The 20,340-nt window shown below is 37.7% G+C and overlaps 2 protein-coding genes across 2 annotated transcripts; both read right to left on the reverse strand.

The window, feature by feature from the left end:
- Nucleotides 1–3,355: 3,355 nt before the first annotated feature.
- Nucleotides 3,356–6,855, reverse strand: il22ra2 (interleukin 22 receptor, alpha 2). Its single transcript, XM_061040057.1, has 5 exons — nucleotides 6,709–6,855; nucleotides 5,582–5,702; nucleotides 4,819–5,000; nucleotides 4,249–4,391; nucleotides 3,356–3,513 (listed from the first exon to the last, which is right to left on the reverse strand). Exons 1-5 carry the CDS (start codon nucleotides 6,770–6,772, stop codon nucleotides 3,364–3,366), a joined length of 660 nt encoding a protein of 219 aa, XP_060896040.1. The 5' UTR covers nucleotides 6,773–6,855; the 3' UTR covers nucleotides 3,356–3,363.
- A 2,635-nt stretch (nucleotides 6,856–9,490) lies between these two features.
- ifngr1l (interferon gamma receptor 1-like) lies at nucleotides 9,491–20,000 on the reverse strand. The gene is made up of 7 exons (XM_061040059.1): nucleotides 19,772–20,000; nucleotides 15,967–16,090; nucleotides 14,862–15,034; nucleotides 13,793–13,989; nucleotides 13,403–13,568; nucleotides 11,974–12,086; nucleotides 9,491–11,833 (listed from the first exon to the last, which is right to left on the reverse strand). The coding sequence occupies exons 1-7, from the start codon at nucleotides 19,848–19,850 to the stop codon at nucleotides 11,468–11,470; spliced, it is 1,218 nt and encodes a 405-aa protein (XP_060896042.1). The 5' UTR covers nucleotides 19,851–20,000; the 3' UTR covers nucleotides 9,491–11,467.
- Nucleotides 20,001–20,340: the final 340 nt, after the last annotated feature.

Below are 20,340 nucleotides of genomic sequence, written 5' to 3' on the forward strand. Positions count from 1 at the left end.
GGTACAATGGGCAAATTCTAATGTCTAATATATCATCACATTGCATTATAAGATTATTTTTAATGCGTTGATAAGAATTGCTTGATAATAGATAAATCAATAAATAATCAAATGTATAGATTAAAATGATTTCAGACTGAAGGAACTTTAAAAGCCAGTTTGTGCATGTGTGTGTGTTTCAGTATAAATCATCATCAACAGTGAGTGTAGCTGAGTAAAATCCTGTCATATAAAACCAATTTGTGCATGTGTGCCCAACGAAAAACAATCTAGGATCGTGTGCCTTTCCTAAAAAAACCAATGTGTGTGACCACTAAAATATGACTCTAAGTCTAAGATATCAGAACCGATACGTGTATGGGGAAGTCCTCAAAGATGGAAGTACATTATTTAAGAGACCCCAAAAAGATATATAAAAACGTTTGTGGGTAACCCAGAAGACAGAAGAAGCAATTTGAGTGTGTGGACCCCACAAAGATAGAAACATCAGATTGTGTGTTTCAATTACAAAAATCCAAAACGTCATCACTGAGCTCACATGAACATCCAAAGTAAGCTAGATTAGTATTTAATTATCATTTCAATAAATAAGGTCCCTCTGATAACTGTGTTGCAAAATGGCACATGATTTATGAAAAACTGATGCTGTTTGTAACTCAAACAAATGGACCTCCGTTGTGCAGATTTATTTCTGTAAATATACTGTAATAATTTAGGTCGAAATATAAACTGAAACAAAGCCATGTATCAGGATGCAAATATTCAGGTCCTGGTATAAGCATTTCCATAGAGATTGCCCATTGACAGCTTAATTATAGACCTTTCCTGTGTTGCTGCAGGACGCACTATACCGGACCAGGCTGGTGTTATTTAAAAAGAATAATCTAGAAATGTTAACATCGCTGTATAATTTATTTTTCTTAAATAATCAAGATTTATTTTTGGATCCTTCTGTGCCTCCATTGGAGTGACCGGACAGTGGACAGAGCCGGAAATCAGAGAGAGTGGGGAACTTGGGCCGCCCACTTAAAGGACCACAGCCTCTGTACATGAGGCGCACGTACCAACCACTGCTCCACCAGCGCCACCATATCGCTGTATAGAATTTTGACTAATACTGCTAGGAGGGACAGTGAGCTCCTGAGCTAGTGCAGACTGTGCCTATTTTTCAGAGTAGGTACTCACCAAGTACAAGGGGAATCTACGTCAGCATTGTAAGTGTACTGTCGTTGAACAACACAAGTTTTCTGAAGAATCAATCGTCTTGAAGCTGATTGCGACAGACATGGTCAGGAAAAGCAGAAAGTATTGAGAAAGTTTTTTTTAAAAAGCATAATTGATTTAATTACTTTTGCTGGATTGGTTGACATGAAGAGAATCTGAGTTACTTTTCTATTTGAAGTTTTCATCAACAAGAAAAAGTGCAAACAATAAGACGGAATTAACCAGCGTGTCTTTATTTGCGATGAGATTTCTAACAACTACATTTCGCATGTTACATTCTTAGAGTTGTGCATTTGAACAGTTTTACACTAAAGCTCTTTGCAAAAAAACTCAATATGATACTCATTGATTGTCACACATGGATAAGATACACAAGCCTGAGCGAAGCTGTACAGGACGGGAAATAGAACTTTAAATTAATCAAACTACATTTGTATTGTACAAATGAAATGAACAATGTTCAACGTTAAATCCAAATATTCATCTGGTGGTCATGAATTGACTCCATTTAGAAGTGATTATGTAAATCATTAGTCCTGACTAATTCAAATCTGATTACTGAATAACTATAAATTCAATATTGGGGGGTGGGGAGCCAAAGATTATGTATTCTTGTACACTTTGAAATGTCTGAACTACTTCCCTTACAAAGACTTGTGAGTTTATTTAAAGATATAACTTCATTTATTGTTTAAGAATATTACATTTGGCATGCTGGGTGATATCACCAGATGGGACAACAACAAAAAAAAGTTAGTGTTTCATTATAAGCAAGCCAATTGATACAACTCCATGTCACTGTCACTGTCATATGTCCGAAGACATATTTTGAAAAGTAACAAAACAAAGTCAAAAATTTAAAAAAAAAAGACAAAACAATTATACTTATGATTGAAACAATTCAGATAAAGATTATTGGAGGATAAAACCATTCACCTCAAATATTCTGTGCACTCAAAGTTAAATTTGACCCCACTGTTCAAACAAAAATGTGCGATTCTTAATGCCTTTCATGATAAAGTGAGTCACATTTTTTGGCACTGACTTTTTTTGACTGAAGCCGTCGAGGTAGCGGTAAAAAAAAAATCAAAGCTAAACCGATATAATTGCAGTCCCTCAATGCATCATGTTGGAAGTTTTTCTAAAAGAGAAAAAAAAAGACAAAGAAAAAGATGGGAGAAGAAAGATTAATGAACTGCACAAAGGAATAACTTTCCAGAGTTACACTATCTCCAGTCTACACTCCATCGCACATCTTAAAATAGTGAAAAGGGTGGGGTGAGCAGAGGTAATTATAGTCATTGTGGAGAAAATCTCCTGCTAAGATTTCTCCTCCAGGAGTTTCATTTTCCCTCCCTCTTTCTGTCTCGCTGCCTCGGGCGATTGTCCTGTGACAGCCGATATGTGACTTCTCATTGGGTAATCTTTTGTTACAACAGAGAGGTTACCTTTCACTGGCTAACGATACTGTCCAGCTGGTCTGTGAGGAGCACTGACACAGTCGCACAAAGCAGAAACTTGTAACATTCTCACGGGTTGAGGAGCTTTTCTTTTTTCCTTTCTTACTACAACCGGATTCTGCAAAAAGCTTTTCACCTGAGTTACCCAACATTTAAGGAGAAAGATGAGTTGATGTGCCATTGTTTCACAGCTACAGGAGATTCTAACACCAACACGTTTTGTGTAACTACAATTACTTATATTTAGTTTGTGTATTTGTCGCTAAGTCAATTTACTAAAAGTAACCAGTAACCAATGAAAAGCATCTCCTATTGTTTGGTGAAATTGAACTTGAATTGTTATGATTAACCAAATGATTAAATGTCCCTTTTTCTATAGGCTTAAGTCTTTTAAATATCCTGTCTTTTATATATTCCTGTTACTTTGTTTGCCACTAATTTATTCACAACACTTTGAGAAAAAACGGTGAACAGTGATCATCTATGAAATATGTGTCACATGTTTGCACATGTCAAACAAACTTTCTTAAAGTACATTTTGTGGATAATACTTCTATTCACTATTTTAGTGAGGTTAGTGGATTTCTGCTTTTAGTGGAGTATTTTTCCAGTAAATAGTACTTATACTTAAAGTAAGGATTTAAGCACCTCTCGGCTGTGCTTGATCGTACCTGTGTGATCAGGGTGCAGTGACACATTTCAAGGAGCTAAGAGGGCTGCTCTTGGCCTGGTGGGGGATGGTGGTCTGGGCTTGGAGGCAGTATCTCTCTTTGTGTTTTAGCTCCTTCAGATTCAGCTTGTTAGAGCAGCACTCCATCTCAAGCACGTCCTGAAGAACAGATAATACATACCAAGAGACAAGATCAGGGGACAATGTAGCGTGGCTATACATTTGAAATACAATTAACATAAGGTACTGTGTAGTTTGGGAGGAAAATTTGGTCTTAAAGGGCAACACAATGAAAAAGTTAGATCATAGTGTTCTTTCATGTCCTTGTTCTTTCATGTCCTTCTTCTTCTACATTTCCTCTTCCGCCTCCTCTAGCCTTTCTTCTTCCTCTTCATTTTTAAAATGGTAGCAGCAAATGTTTAAAAGTAATATATATTTCTAACTTGTATTTTTATTATTATTGTTATTATGTTAGGTATTTTCTATTTCAGGGTAACGTAGATAGACTATGGAAAGTCTAAGTATGTGACCCTGAAAGTAATACATTCAATTCTTCAAGTTTTTATACTTTTGTTTATTCTTACAGTTATTACAAGTCAGAGACACATTTATACTTTTACAGGAGAGAAACCTTAAAAAATTCATAAATGACTTTATTTTAAAATTATACTATAAGAAAAATAGAGAGATTTTGAAATAGAGAGTTGTTGTTGTTGTTGTTGTTGAAAGCAAATCTCATTCTAATCCAAAGGATTGGACGTGGCCACCAAATATTTTCCATTTCATTTTATGTCCAGCTAATATTCATAAATTCTAAACTGCTAGCATCATTGTTGATGTACATTTGTTTAACTTGTAAAACACCAAAATCAAGGCGTCTCACTAGTGTCTTACCTCCTGTCCACTTGTGTGTGTGAGGTAGATCTTGTAATGCAGCCTGCTTTGCATCTTCTTGACCAGAGCTTTGGGGGATCTCACGCTGACCACCACCCCTTGATTTGTGACATTAAGCCTCAGAACGGGAGGGCTGATTTTTGCTGCAGAGGATCAGAAGAGATGATGGATTAAAAAAAGTGCATTTAAAAAAATCAGGAAGAAACATGTCCATGTAGTTTGGGCAACGTCAGAGACTTTGAACTGTAATTTGTCATCCAGCAGTACTTGAATTATTCTGAGAAAAGGCTAATGAGTGCTCGTATATGTTCAGTGTACACTGTGGCACTTGATAATATGACTCTGCTGTTCTTATAATTTAGTCATTAAACGTTTACTTTATACACATTTCCTTACTTTCTAAATGATATTGAATATCATACCCGTTCTCTCTTAAATAAGAACTTGTCTACTTTTCTTGTCTATTTTTCTTTGTATTTTATTGAATAACTTCAGGGAAGCAAGTCAGGCAAGAAGAGAAGATGCAGACAATTATTCTGTAAGTTAGAGTAAGACATGTCAAAAACCTACTGTCCCAACGTGGGCTGAATCTCGGGGAGAGAACCCAGGCTGATTTGCTGGAGGGCAGGGAGGAGACGTGCACTCGGGCGTAGTACCACTCTCTGGGTTCAGAGGTCACAGTGCTGAGGTCACACTGGAGCTTTTGTATCCCCTGACAGCCATCCACATCCAACCATTCAGGCTCTCCATAACTGACAAGTACAGAGAGGAGACACAAATCCAGAAATGAGCAGCTGATATTTTTTTTTATTTTACTATTGCCGGTGGTAAAGGTTGACCTCATTATAATAACAGTACACAGCGGCTTAAGGACGGAGGTCTTAGGAGAGGCTTCTTCTGAAACGTCCAAGTTCTTTGGAACTTTTTGAAAATGTTATTGTCTCCAGCGTGTCAAACATTACATGAACGTAAATAAAGCTAGCCAGCAATTACTATTGTTGCTGAGTAGCTTGATTATAAATAATAAGGATGTGGTGGGCCTGAAATTGATCCTTGAGGGACTCCTTCTGTAAAGTGGGAAAGAGAAGATGGGGAATTTCTAAGAAAAGAAAGTAAAACAAAACTGTAGTGGCTTCCAAAATGCAGTGCAGGATTAGCAATAAGTAGCAGAAGATGGAAATGCTCTATTAGAGTTACATACCTCAGAATTGTACTTAAGTACTGTACTATAGGACAAAATGTTCGAGCTCTTCAGCACAGCATACTGGTGATCTACACTTTGACATATTTTATAAGGAGCCTTTATTGTGTGTGTGTGTGTGTAATGTCTCACATCTTCCACTGAATGTAGTACAGCAGTGGGTGGCTGGTGTTGGGTGGAGTCCAGCGCAGGATGTTTTTATAGTTCACAGAGTCAAACCTCACCTGGGTGGGCGGAGCAAGCATCACTGGAACTAAGGAAGATATTGATTACATGGTGGTTTATTGGTAGACAAGAGAGTCAATTAAACACGTGAAAAAAGAAACAATATATACTTGTGCCACTTAACAGAGAATACTAATATCCGTAACAGCTCATTTGATTTTTAATTCAGGTGTCTTCTAATTGGGTTTTGAAGTTGAAAAGATTTAATGTTTGGTGGGTACAAGGGGATTTTTCAGAATCTTCCTTGTCTAATCTTATCCTTTTTCTAAAGTATAAAATACAGTAAACACTAACAAAATGTTGTTAAATGAGATACACTTAAATGAGTTAAGTGTATCATAATTGATTCCTCTGCGGACAGTGATGAAGGCATTAAAGTTAAAAAACGGAAACGACTTTCCTTTCAAAGGTTTTATAGAATTCAGTTATCTAGAACTTGGAAGAGTCTGCATCCATATCAGTGTGTGATAATGTTCTTAAAATGGGACAGGGTTTTTTCAATTGTTCTACAGAAAAGAGTTTAAATCTAGAGGGCTTATTACACTCTACAATACTTTGTTAATTGATTCCTCACCACTGACCCTATACTCTTATTTGGTCAGGTCTAACAAGTGCAACATTTGTACTTTTTCTGTGAAAAAATTAGATTATGAAAATTTGAATTAACTTTGAGACTAAAAATGTACTGTAATATTTTTCTTTCACTAAATGTAATACTAATTCAGATTCACATATGTAGGTTAAGTCCTTTGTTGCTGTGCTGCAGGCACTTTTGCATCCTTAAATGTAACTGAATACAACATGTCATGACGCATAAGTAAAGAAACACAAGATGTCCAAATGGTGACCAATTAGTTTAAAGACACACTCCACAACTCTCAAATGAAAGGTGATGTTTTAAACTTGACACGGACACTTATCAGAGGGTGAGTTTGCAGATTTAGGTTGTCATCATTGGACAGAAAATAAATCAGTCCAAGTCTATTTAACAAGAAAATAAACACAATAATCCAAATCATTAAATGTAAATATACCTTGTTCTGTGACAGAGACATCCAGACTTCCCAACAACGCGGCTCCCATCAGCAGGTGGATCATTGTGTTGATGCTGTTGGTGGAGAACAGTCAGCAGGCCAACAAAGAGCAAGCAGCCCTTGACTGATGCTGCCAGCCACATGAACCTAACCTTTTACATGCTTCAACTTCCCCCTCCAACTTCCATGATGCATGATACCATATTTAGGACATGACAAGGACAGACAGAAGTACATTTTTTTGCAATTTACATGTGACAACATAGTGACGTATTAGCTCAACTTAACAATTACAAGAAATGCTTCACCTTCAGTAACTGTCTGAGTTTTCAGCTTCAAAGACAAGAAAATGTTGCTTTGGTGACGACAAACCAAAGAGTACAAAAGACAGAAATATATTGCTTGATGGGTATTGCTAGTTTTATTAAAGGTTGTATTTGGTATGCTTGTATCTTTTTCATTGAAACAATCAGACTTTTAGTTGTTCCTTTTAATGATGGTTAATGTAGGAAATAGTTGTAGACTTATACAAAAATGCAGGCGCCATAAGAAGGCCCTAAAAGAGAAGCAGCTAAATTGGATTCAGCCATTAGTGACTCATGAAACACAAACATCCCTTCTCCAAATGAAGCTCTATAAGTTCTGTGAGGATGTATTTGATTTAACTGCCCTTTGTTCTCTGAAGGTCAGAGAAATTAACACACTTCACTTGTTACAGGAACGGATGATAACAATCCGCTGCCCCAACATTTGAGTGGAAATATCAAAGGTTAACTGGAGACGTGTCACATGATGAATCTCAATGACAAGGCAAAAAAACCTGTTGTTGTGTTACGAGAAAGAGAGGAGACGTAGCATCTTAACTACTTCTTCGCTGGCCCTTCATGTTTTTTACTGGCTCATTGTAGAGTTTGATGTTATAAATATGTTGAAGCTGAGGTTATTTTGCAAATCCTCATCCTGATCATGCAAAATTAATAATCCATGTCATAAAAGTTTGCCTGCATTTTAGGAAGGGAGTGTGTAACTGTTTGAAGAATCTGTTTTATACAGCTTTAAGGTAGGTAGAAAGAAAAAAGAAAAAGTCTTGGATAAATGGGGATAAAGTATTTAAAATAAAATATTTACAATAAATACATCAGAGGCTGAAATAGCTACCATAAATACTTGGCTAAATATGATTTTTTATATAATATTGGATAAGTTGATAGTTAGTAAATAGCTAAAATTTAAAGAAACTTTTGAGGTATGTGACATAAGTAATGGATGAATGTTGAAATATAATGACTGAAAGGTTTGTTTTTGTAAACGCTGAGAAGCTCGAACAGGAAGGATATATGCAGGAAAAAGCAAAGGAGAATGTCTGAAAACACTCAACACTACAGAAATAGTTTTAAAAAATCAATGACGAAAAGGTGAACGTAATAAGCAATAACTGATAAGTAGATACTGAAAGGCTTAAAGGAAAATGAATGCTAAAAATACAAACAAATATGTTTATGTATTGTGTTTGTAGTCATGTATAAAAAGTCAAAAGAGTTTGCTAGTGCTGGATAAAAACTGCAACGGACTTATGGATAATTAAACCTTCAGTGAAAAGTTGGAAAGACTTAAATACTTTTCAATAAAAGAAAACGTTTTTTAAAGTTCTGTATTAATGCAGAATCAGCTTACGGTGACTTGAATAACAAATAGAAGAAACAATAAGTTCAAAGCAATGGATTCAAATAGTGATTCTGAATTAGATCACATTGTTTAACAATAGTTAAATGACCCCAAGACAAATTCTTGGCAATAAACTAGATTCTTTTTAGTGAGCTTAAAACAGTGGATAAATTAAACTGTAAGCCAAAAGTAATGGATGAAAGCTCAAAAAGCTAATTGAGAACAGAAAAAGGTGGAACTAGGAATATAGCAGATGCTTATTAAGAATTGGCATCAAAAAGAAAGGAATGAAGTGTGCAAGAGTTTAGTTCCTGTCACTGTGAGTGGAAGCAGATGAAACAGCATTGTGTTCAAACTAGCCTAAAAGTTAACAGACAAAAATGACAGATTTTTACAAACTGGCTTTAAATACAGAGTTCAATTTAAAAAGCAGCTTAAATTTAGTTCAGATGTTCACATTGTGAGCTTGTCTCAATGAGATGTACGTGATCAATCAGTGCTGTCATTTACCCTGCCGTTATAGTTCCTGCTGATACCTAGAAACCCTCAGCTCTTCCGCCTGCAGCAAGGGTACCAAGATTCATTTCAGTGTCCCTCAAACCTCATCCGACCTAATGGGAAGTAAAACTAAAGTGTGTTACCGACTCTTACTGGAAACAAACACACACAGCAAAGAGGAAGGAAACACACACACACAGGTTTTCCCTTCTTGCTCAGATGACTGGTTTCAGAGTAAGGAACATGGATTGCACAAACGAGATGAATGGTTAAGAATGACCTGTGTGCTTCTTCCTTCACATTTAACAATGTGTTACTTACCAGTAAGTGGTAACTTTTTAGTAGGCCATTTCCACAGCAAAGACTCAGCTGTCGTTTGACTGCTAAAATTCATGTTAATACAAACTGGCTGTCTTTTAATGGGTTATGTTTACAGCCAGTATTTTGATGAGCATTCGATTATGGTCACAAATCTAAGCCCAATGGCATTGCAAAGATCAGGACATCCCATTTAGTTTTAAACCACATCCTTTATTTGACCAAGACAAAATGTTATTTGACAAAAAAAGACAGCATGATAACATAAGACAATAAAGGACACTTAATGTGGTGAAGACACTGAAAAAACAGGACTCAAGGTAACACGTTAAAGAATAAAGTGCAGTGTTTCCCCTACCATTATATTAGGGGGGGCATCAGAAAATAAAGCAGTCTGCTTAGTTGACTTCAGACTTCTTGGCAGGTCTCTCTCTCTGCCGTTACTCAGGGGATGCGCTGTTAGCATGCTGCATTCAGGGGTGCTCAGACAATGAGAGATGCATTCAGGTGTTAGTTTAATGGCTGTGTCTGTTTTTCAAATCCAAACATTCATTCCAACTGGGGATCTCGATTTTCAATATTGAAATATGAGGACGGGAAGTGTTTGCAAAAGTAAAAAACCACACCTCATCAGTCAGCTTCATTAATAATAATACTAATAACAATGATAATAGAAACCATGTAAGTTCACTTCAGCCACATTGTTTTCAGACAATCAGTGGTGTAGACTTAGGAATATAAACAAGATGGGTTTTTTTTCTGTTTAGTAAAAGTAAATACAAAACAACATGCTCTACAGTCAAATGCAAAGTTTAGAGACAGAGCTCAATACAAAGTCTAACAGTCTGTTTCCATTTATCCTTAAGTGCACGAGGGGCCTCTCATTTCATGAGAGGATTCATATAAAAAAAGATTTAAGTTGCACTTAATGCTTCTTTAAATAAAGATTTTTTTTTCCAGTTAGTATCACTGGAAGTTGCGTGATCATCTCTTATTTGTAAATTATGTAAATAATACTTTCTATAATAGTTTATAAAAATAAAAATGTATGGATTTTAGATGGCAAACATTTTGTTAACATTTCCGATGAAAACATTTGTAATTTGTCTCCTCGTACTGATCTAGCAGCATGTGAGAGTGGAGGCTTCCAATCCTCTACAGTCCAGTATTACTCTGGGCTCACTAAGCAGAGTGCACTTTTGAAGGGATCCAATCACATTTCTAAAGACTGAATGGGATCACAATTGTAACTACCAGCCCAGATATAACCATTAAATCAGATAAATGCCTTGTGAGAAAAAAAATCCTGACTTAACCATTTGATTGACAGCAAATAAATAAGCAAGAGGACATTCATTATTTAGCCAAAGAGAAACAGAACAGATGATGAAACAGTAAGTTAATGTTGTAATTATTACTATCATTGTATCTCGATATGTACAACAGGAAATGAAGCGCAGTCAGGTCCCTTTAAGCATTGCTATAGGTCTGATTGGAAGGTGAGTCTGTACATGATGAAGCTAAAAAGGTTAACAATCAAAGGACCTGCTGTTTAAGTGAAATCCGCTCATTTATATTCTGCAAGTGATGATGGAGGAAACTTTTTTTTTTTAAAACAATGTCATTAGAGGGACGAGATGAAGATGCGATGAAGAAACCTCAGCATTTGACACTTGTTCTTTGTGCTGTGATGGTTCCATGGGCTTTCTTAAGCTAACATGTTCATTGTCCTTTAGATATCAGATTCAGTCGGAGCCGTTGTAATGTCGGTTTTCTTTGACTTTGTTTCAATTATTTTGAGTCAGTTGTTGTTAATAGTTAACTGTAGATGTGATGTGTGTTTGAAATTGTACTCATCACAGTATGTTGCAGACCCCAGGAAGACAGCTTCCAGCTTAAGCTGAAGCTAAAGGGGATCCAAACAAACAAACCTCATGCTAATGCTTAGCCCGAACTCCAACTGGTGTATTACACACAAACAAAGTTATACTTAAACAATTTCACTACACTAGCGATTGATAGGTTAGTTTTTATGACAATAAACTTGATCTATTTAAATCTTAAAACTTTAAGGCCATTTAACTGGTTTAATAATCACTTTGCAGGGATGTTTTTTTTTTTTTCACACATGCTGTTTTTGTATTGCTCTGGCATTTTTGTAACTAGAATGAAAACCATAACTGATGTCAGGAGCACTAAAAAGAGGATGATTCCTGATCGAAAGGGATGTGACTTAATGCTCAAACATATGAATGCTTAGGGACTACCCGGTCCACCTTCAGCCACGGTAGCCCTCTGCCAGTTCACCTGGAGCTAAATCAACAACGGCTATACGTCTCTCGTAAGCAGAGGGGAACTCTCTGCACTCAAGTGTGTCGTCTTCCAACTGTCCACCTTGCGCGTATTCAGAGCCTTCATGATTCTGTACCTCCTCGTCTTCACACATTACTTCATCCTCAATGAACCGACTTCCCAAACCTAAGGGTAGGCGTAGGTCGTTGTCTTCAGGGGAAGTTACAGGTGATACATCCGTCTCGTCTGTGGTTGGCAGTAGAAGTGATGGTGAGCAAGGCTCAACTTCTGCCACAATGACACTCTCTGGGACAGCCCTGCTTGTGAACTGCCCCCGCTCCCCAGAGAAGTTCTTAAAAAGACACAAAGAGCAATCATCAGATTATTGACTCAATGGTTGGAAAGAATTGTTTAATATAATCTATTTGAATTTAGAAATGTCTGATATAATATGGTTCATGAAATCAAATCAGGTGGACTGGATGAACATACCAAAAATGCTGGCTTAGAGGACGAAGGATTGGTCTTCTTTTTGTAAACCATGAAGAGGACAGCAATCAACAGAATCAGGAGCAGCACGCCGCCCATGATGTAGTAGATTAAATCTAGACAAAACAGATATAAAGAAAAACATTTACAGACAGAATAAACAAAGAGGCCGAGAAAGATTTTCTCCTAAAGACGTTGTATAGATTCACTGAAATACTCCCTCTACATCATCCCTAATGGGGCTTTCACATTTGCAGAAATCTCCTGATGAACTCAGGAGATTTCCCAGGAGGAGCTGCGTGTGTGAACGCAAACAGCCAATTTACGGACTTCAACCGGAGTTTCTCCTGCCAGCCCCCCAGTATTTTTTCCGCAAACATCTGAGTGAGCTGATTTGAGAAAACAGTACGATATAATCAGGAGAATTCACCTCGAGCCAATGGGAAGGGGGAGACGTTATAAACTGGAACTGCTGCTAGCGACCGCAGCGATCTCAGTGCTCGTAATTAAACGGCTGCATTAAGTTTTCAGTATGTTGTTCTCCTCTCTTTTGTTGATGTTGTCATTCCATTGAACGACACATAGCATTGATATAAAGGTAAATATTCTCATTATAACATCATATAGCGGACTCTATAGCTTCGTCGGCTACTTCCTCATATTTTTTCACGTCTTTCCTTAGGAGACCCCCCCCCCGACCCCCCCTGCCGTCTGACAGGGACAGTCTCCCGCTGTGAGGAGCATCTGTGAAAACAGCTTTAGATTTCAGCTTCGATTTGTAATCCGATTGTTTTTCTTTAACGCTTTGGCACTTTTAGAGATGGCCCAGATTGTGTCTTCAGAAACACATGGCACTGTTTTGAAAATAATTGAAGGTGTTTTTGATAACTTTGTTTCTAACCCATTGAACATCTTATCATCCACTCATCTCTACCTTTCTGTACTTTAATGTAGCCGAGCCCAAAACCTGAATATTCAACATACTCTACTGATTAAATACTACAAAGTACATGTATGATGATTGATCACATACAGCTGGTCAGACAGATCATGATGGGTTCACACAGGAATCTGAACCTGAGATTTCAGGAGTGCAGTGAGTGTGTGAAAGGAGGAACATTTAGTTTCATATCTTAAATTCCACTTTGAAACCAGCACCTGTTTATGTACAGCAGAAACTATGAATCATTAAGGATACTTGTAGAGGAGCTGTGGTGTTGCTAATGTGCTTTGACATCTGTTTATCAAAAATCCACCTTAAAAAAAAAACACATGGTGTTTCCAGCATGATTTAGGTACAATTGTGGGTTTTGGTTGTTTTCCCAGTTTTGTCTTCAAACCTTCCCCACAGACATAATCCTTCAAAGCTGCATAATCGGTGTGTGTCTTTATCTGAACTGCTGAATTAAATTAAGAAAATCTTTAACTCAACAGTTTTTATCTTCTATCGGCAGGGTGCAGTAGTCTTGTGTGGCTTCGACAGATATTCTGTTCATCTGTCCCGTGATCTTCAGACAGTGTTTCTTCTGAGCAGCGTCCACAGGAAGCTTCTCCTCACAGACCATCTCCACACAGCTGAAACCGTGGGGCTCATCTTTCTGTAAACATAACACATGGTAAAGCTCATTTCAACTGAACTGCACAGTTAGACAGACAAGTCATCAATGCTTCTATTGAACAATAAGAACTCAGTAAAAAAAAAAAAAAAAAAAAAAAAGAGAACAACAGTAACAGAAGACCTGAGACGGGTTATCTTCTTTTTCTCTAGGTTTACTGACTAAACAAAGCTATATAACAAAAGTGAAATGAGGTGCGTTCTGACCTGGCTCATTATGATGACGTCGTACGTAAATTCGGGTAGCTCTTCGATCTCGTAGTCTTGGCTTCTTTTCTTCATACCTCCTGACTTTGGGCTGCCAGCAGTCTTCCGTTTGTGAAACTGCCAGGGATGCTCAAAGCGGAAAAGGACAAAGTCATCCTTTTGGGCAGTGACGTTCACTGAGGGAAGGTCCACAATACCTGGAAACCAACATGAACATGGCTTAGCAGCTGATCTAAGTTATGTCACATTCTTACGTTTAAATAGAACATATTATTTACAGACTTGACTTGCACATTCAACACATTTTGAAACACTTTAGTAATACTGTTTCTTTTCCTGCCGACTAAAACTGCTAATCAATTGAATGGTTTCAAACTGTCAATGGGGACGTCAATCATTTGTCCAACATGGTCAGGCCTGTTTTGATAATATATTAATCATGTGGGCCCATGGTCCAGAATGTACTTTTTCTCCTGTGTACATTTTGTAGACAAATACAAAAAAATCCTTGCAAAATATATTGAGTCCTTCTGTTAAAACTGCAAAAGACTTAAAACAACATCATGAATAAACCAATGACTAAACTTAAAGAAGCTTTTTGGGTTTTGCCTTTTTCAACAGGACCGCTACAGAGAGAAACTGAGAGTTGGGATGATGTGCAGCAAATGCATCCACGTGTTTAAAGTCAAGCACAGTACACTTCCACAGTTCATGCACAAACACAAGCACGTGTACACAACGTGGACAGCCTTCAATTATGAGTGCTATGGCTGTATCTGACTAAAATATGTTCTCTGTGTTTGATTCCGCCTGTCTTGTCTTGATCCCGTAAAGCCACATGCATGTGTTTTATTGCGACATAATGTAGGCTACTCCATTTACTTGCAAATGGCCACTGTCAGAAACTAGTTAGTTTATGTCGCGGTTAAAATTGGAGTGATGGACTTGGTAACAAAGTAACAGAGAAAGTAAGCCTCTGTTGTCAACTTTGGTGGTGCTGGTTTAAAAAACTACAAATGACAAAAATGTTTACATTGTAAGCTCGTCGAGTAAGGATCAAACTACTCACATTTCTTACTGACTAGAGAGTCCTTGAAATAGCTGAACTCGATTCCCTGAGATGAATCAGACTTGTCTTCTCCAATCACAGCACTAACCGTGACATAATAATCTTCACTTGGTAGAGAGAGAAATGACAGGTCAGCCTGTAGAGCTGGGGGCTCCACAGTAATGCTCTCCGGACTGAGGAAAAGAAGGAGAAGAGAAACTTTGTCAGGTTTTGTAAAAGGAAGAAAATGAGCAAATAGCCCAGATGAGGCTGCAAGTAATCCTGATTCAGGACTCAACATGAAAAAGACAGCTCATATTTAAATAGAAACCTCATGGACTTGTGTGTGTAAAGTCAATAATGTGTAAGGTATTGTAGGCGGCAGTAGCTCAGTCTGTAGGGACTTGGGTTGGGAATCGGAGGGTCGCCGGTTCAAGTCCCGGCACGGACCAAGTCCGGAAATTGGTCTGGTAGCTGGAGAGGTGCCAGGCCACTTCCTGAGCACTGCCGAGGTGCCCTTGAGCAAGGCACCTAACCCCCCCCACAAGCTCAGGAGCGCCCACTGTGGGCAGCCCCCTCACTCTGAGACCTCTCCATTAGTGCATGTCCACAGGATCCTGTTTGTGCATGTTTGTGTAGCATGTTCACTAGACAGAGTGTAAAAACGAATTTCCCCTCGCGGGATCAATAAAGTATAAATTCTTCCTTCTTAAATTGTTATCAGCCACTTCAAGTATTCAATAAATAACGAATTTCCCCTCGCGGGATCAATAAAGTATTGACCTTCAAGTATTTGAACCGGAAATAATGTGCTCAGCTATATTAAGGATAGCTTTCATTTCAATACTCACATTCAAAAATATTTTCAGGGATGTCTGTCCATCTATCCATAAATGTAGCGTTCAGTTTCTCAAAGAGAAACATTCTCTATTGATTTGTCTTTCCTCTAACTATAATCTACCGACTTTAAGAGCGGCTTTGGAAATTCATTATTTGAAGACGAAATTCAGTTTGTCATAGAATTCATTTAAAATCGCCTCTGAAACAAAATGTTTTGAACCGGTAAACACAAGAGTAGAATCAGTGAACGTGCTCAAAGAGACGGACAACCCTCTGTGTTACTTGCCAGTTTGAGAGACAGCCGATGTTGACAACGAATGTAAGTCCTGGTGTCAGTGGTTGTTCATAACTCCACTTCAGAACGTTGTGCAGATTTCGGCATTCCAGGGTCAAGTTTGTCGGCGGCATCACTGTGGAAACAGACACACAGTTGAAACTGGAGAAACTCTTAAGCCAACAGCTGTGACACTGGGAGCACTGAACTTTCAGAGTGAAGAAAAACACCTGATCTGTAGAGGAAGGCGTCGTGATGCGTCATTTACAGAATCGAAACCCTCACACTGCCTGTTTTTTTTTTTGTTTTTTTTAAGTGTATAAGAATAAACAAGTCAGGGACGCTGGGAAATTGCAGTTCCATAAACTGACCAAAAGGGGGCACTGTATGACAAGTTTCTTTCTCTAGGGTCTACAAAGATATAGAAGACTACATTACATTTAAATACAGAGATGAGGACAATACATTCAGGAAATCATTTGTCTTTCAGTACAGCAAAAGAGCGAATACTTTTTAATGTCCTTAAACTTGTTATTCTGGAGTGAAAGGTCAAGATGCAGCTCCACACATGTACACATTTTTTCCAAAAAAAGAAGTAGGAAATTAAACAAAAAAAAACACTCCCAATGATCCACTTCCTTGAAGTTTTTTTCTTCTGTTCAGCCATACTTTGTTAAAAATCCTCAGTCGCTGTCACTTCCAGCTTTAGTTTTATTATGTCGGCATTATAAGAGGACCAGATGATTGACAGTAAAAATTGAGCACTGCCTCTCAATTCAGTGCATGTTTACACAAGCGCGACAGTTCAGCCTTTACAGGAAGGACTCGCTTCATTGCACTGCGTAGTTGTTTTGAGTAGACACACAAGGGTTTCTTCCACTTGCTTTTTAAGATCAAAGCATAACATACAACAACAGATTCCACTTTCTTTAGGCTTTATGTTTAAGAGATATTCAAAATAGAAACAAAATATTTCATACCGTTTTAGATTAAATATTTTCCCCTCATACTGTTTGGTACTGTTTGTCAAAGTGTATGGAACCAAAGAGTAAGGTTCAATGACTTCTCCTGCTCATATTGATCTTACACATGATCAGATCAACACACCGATAGCTCTTTATCTTTCAGTTTTAAAGAAAGAAAAGATCGAAGACACGCACAAAATTGAAGAATGAAAAGGTGTTTGGGATTTTAATTTCTCACCGCTGACTTCAACCTGACATTGCATAAAAGTGTTTTTAAGAAATGATTGAGTAAACCTCAAAAGACAGTCACAGTCGTATGAGTCAACTTTATTATCACACATCTAAAAAGAAAACAGAGAACATTTTGGTTTCATTTCAACTGCGATACCAGATTTATGTGCATGCACGTGGTAACACACCCACGTGAGGCGTGAGAAGAGTGAAAGCGAAATCACAAATGGGAACACGTTAGCGAGGTGATAACCACAGAGGGTAAGATTGGTCGCTGAGGCTGTAACCACATGGTAACTGTAGACAGACACACACACACAATTTATTTCCCATACGTAAAGCAGTGGGATAAGCATTTTTGAACCAAGTATCTTTTAAACATTGACAAGAAATTGTTTTACTTTGAACTATATCATTGCAAATACTGGTTAAAAGGTTTACAGCATGAAGGTGTCCTAGATCAAGGTCCAACCACATCAGAGGAAAAAGTAGAAATGATTTCTGAAACCCGCAGCAGTTTTATGCATTTGTTTGAGGGAAGCAGATTGTTAAGCGTCGCCTTAAGGAGACAGAAAACTGAAGCGGTAGTAGATGAAGCCGACTGATTTGTGCAAACCAAGCGAAAACTTGTTTTTCAAGCAGGAAGAGAAAACCGATGCAATCAGAGTTTAGAAAGGAGGTCACTAGAGGAGACATGAAGAGCATTTGTCACAAGATGACTAAAATCCTTCCCGAGTATGTTTTTACAAAAACCCTTTCAAAATAAGTTAATCAAAAAATACATAGAGCCGCCCAAAGGAAGGTTTATATTAAAGGCTGGGCAGTCATGAAAACAAGATAAGGGAGATTAAACCGGTACTTTGCAGAATGTGTTGAACACATTTTGTCCCTAAATGTTTTGTCGTGTGTGGTAAATGTTTCAAAGTGTTTGTTGTTATATTTTGGTCACTAGAGTACAACACCACTACCTTAAAATCATTGTATATTATTATATATTTCTTACTTGTTTATTTTGACGTGTTGCTTGATTTTCAAAGTGTTTCAGAATGTTACAGTGTTACGAGTGATTGTTCGATAAATGCACGTGATGCAGATGTTTTCAAATCAACAAGTAATGATGTTAAATAATCACGATCTCAACATCAATCAAAAATAATCATGATCATGATTTTTGCAGTAATCAAGCAGCCCTGGTTTATACTACACAGTAACACATTGCGATGTAATAATTGTGCTCAATTGAATGTTGTAGCATTCAAGTCCACCAAAGCCACATTCACACAGGATTCGTTTTTACCTGGACCTCTGGTTCAATATCAAACACGTATACAACGGTACCTCAAAAGAATGGTTAGGTTCACATTGTACAACACTGCTGCCCACATACTGCTGTGAGTGTCTGCACGTACGCTGGGTGCATTAATGGTTGCATTCACAGCTGATCTCTCCACGATCACATCAAGAAGCACTTCAGTGTGTAGCAGTAATTCCCACAGACTGATGAGGATCAATACAAATTCACTTTATGTCTCCTTTAAATCATAACTGGTGAGCACAACATTACGAAGCTTATGTGAAAGAGTCATTTGTAGCTAAATCTATGTTGCTTCCTTGTCCTGTGTTGTGAACCTTGTTTTTCATCACCCTATTACATTTGAACAATTGGCTACTTTTAAATTCAACTTGTGAAGCAGGAGACATGATATTCCAGCTTCGGTAAGTTGGAATATGAGGATATAATGAGAAACACAAAGATAAAAAAAAAAAAAAAAAAGTCCCTCTTAAGTTTTGTGAAGTCAGGTCTAGATATTGGACAATGCTGCATGGCATGACTGCATGTAGGAAATGTGTGGCCTCTGTTTGGTTTAATAGGCTATCCGGAATACTAAAGAATCAATCAATCAATTTGTATTTGTATAGCGTCAACTCATAACAAGTGTTATCTCGAGACACTTTACAAAAGAGCAGGTAAAAAGACCTTACTCATTGTTATGTTACAAAGATCCGGCCTATCCATCATGAGCACTTTAGCAAAGCAGCAAAAGCAAAAAACAATGGGTTTTTTCTTTGAAGGAGAACTACATAACTTTGCATAAACACATCACACAAAGAAAGTGTCTTGAGTAATACTGAAAAGCACAAAGAGGAACTAAAAACAAACCCAAAAAGTACAAGGCTACTGTCCTTCCAACAACTTAGGTCAAGCAATCTGCGATGTCACAAGAGTCCATCCTGTTCACATTTATGACGTAATGCAGGTAATGTAAATATTTGAGATTGTTCAAATGTTATCAGTGTTAACGATTTAATAGCGATTTTATTCAATAACTGAAATATTAGCCTACATGAGATTAAAACACTCAGTATTCGTGCTCCACAGGACACACGTTTCAGAACAATGGCTCCCACTTCCTGACAGCAGACTCGGGACGTGACCTAGCAGGTTTCCAGTCCGTCCTCAGCTGCACATGACGTGTACAACCTGATATTCACACTGATTTAAAACTATAAGTGAAGTGAGACGTGTTCGACCTTACAGAGTGTTTCAGGGGCGTGCAAAAGCCAGGCTTATAGTCCCACTTTTAGCACACATTTGCTGAACGTAAACATTAGCTTCTTACCATGATCCGAGGAAGCTTGTAAGCAGACGAGAGAGAGGAAAACAGGATAACACAACGTTGCACCCCAATCCATGCTCATTCGGTTATCAAGACGCTCGTTGTTTTCTATTTCTCAGCCTCAATATCGAAGCAAGATGCTCTACTAACTAACGTTTCATCGCGAAGAAACGGAGGTACACGGACTAATCTTTCCCAAAGTCAACGGCGTCTCTCACGGAGGCGTCTCTCATGCAGCCACCGTTTGGACAAAAAGCGGATGTATACTTCCCTTAATGTTGCCTTTAAATACCCTCGTAAATATGCACTTTCAAACTTTTCGGGGCCGATTTGCTCTATTTTTAAATGTGAAATGATGTTTCATATAGCAAATTAAATAGAACAACGAAACAACAAATAGTGCATGCAAGATTATTGATTAATTTATCTGCTTAAAATGATATCCTTAGATTGCATACATTTGCTTATATTAACTGTTTCAAAATACGTATTAATGCGTATCTCTCCGACACAATAGACATTTCCAACTGATGATACTGATTGGTTACTATTCGAGTCTTTATTGAAGTATT

The sequence above is a fragment of the Labrus mixtus genome, chromosome 6 (assembly GCF_963584025.1).
Source record: "Labrus mixtus chromosome 6, fLabMix1.1, whole genome shotgun sequence".
In the NCBI taxonomy this organism is placed as follows: domain Eukaryota; kingdom Metazoa; phylum Chordata; class Actinopteri; order Labriformes; family Labridae; genus Labrus; species Labrus mixtus.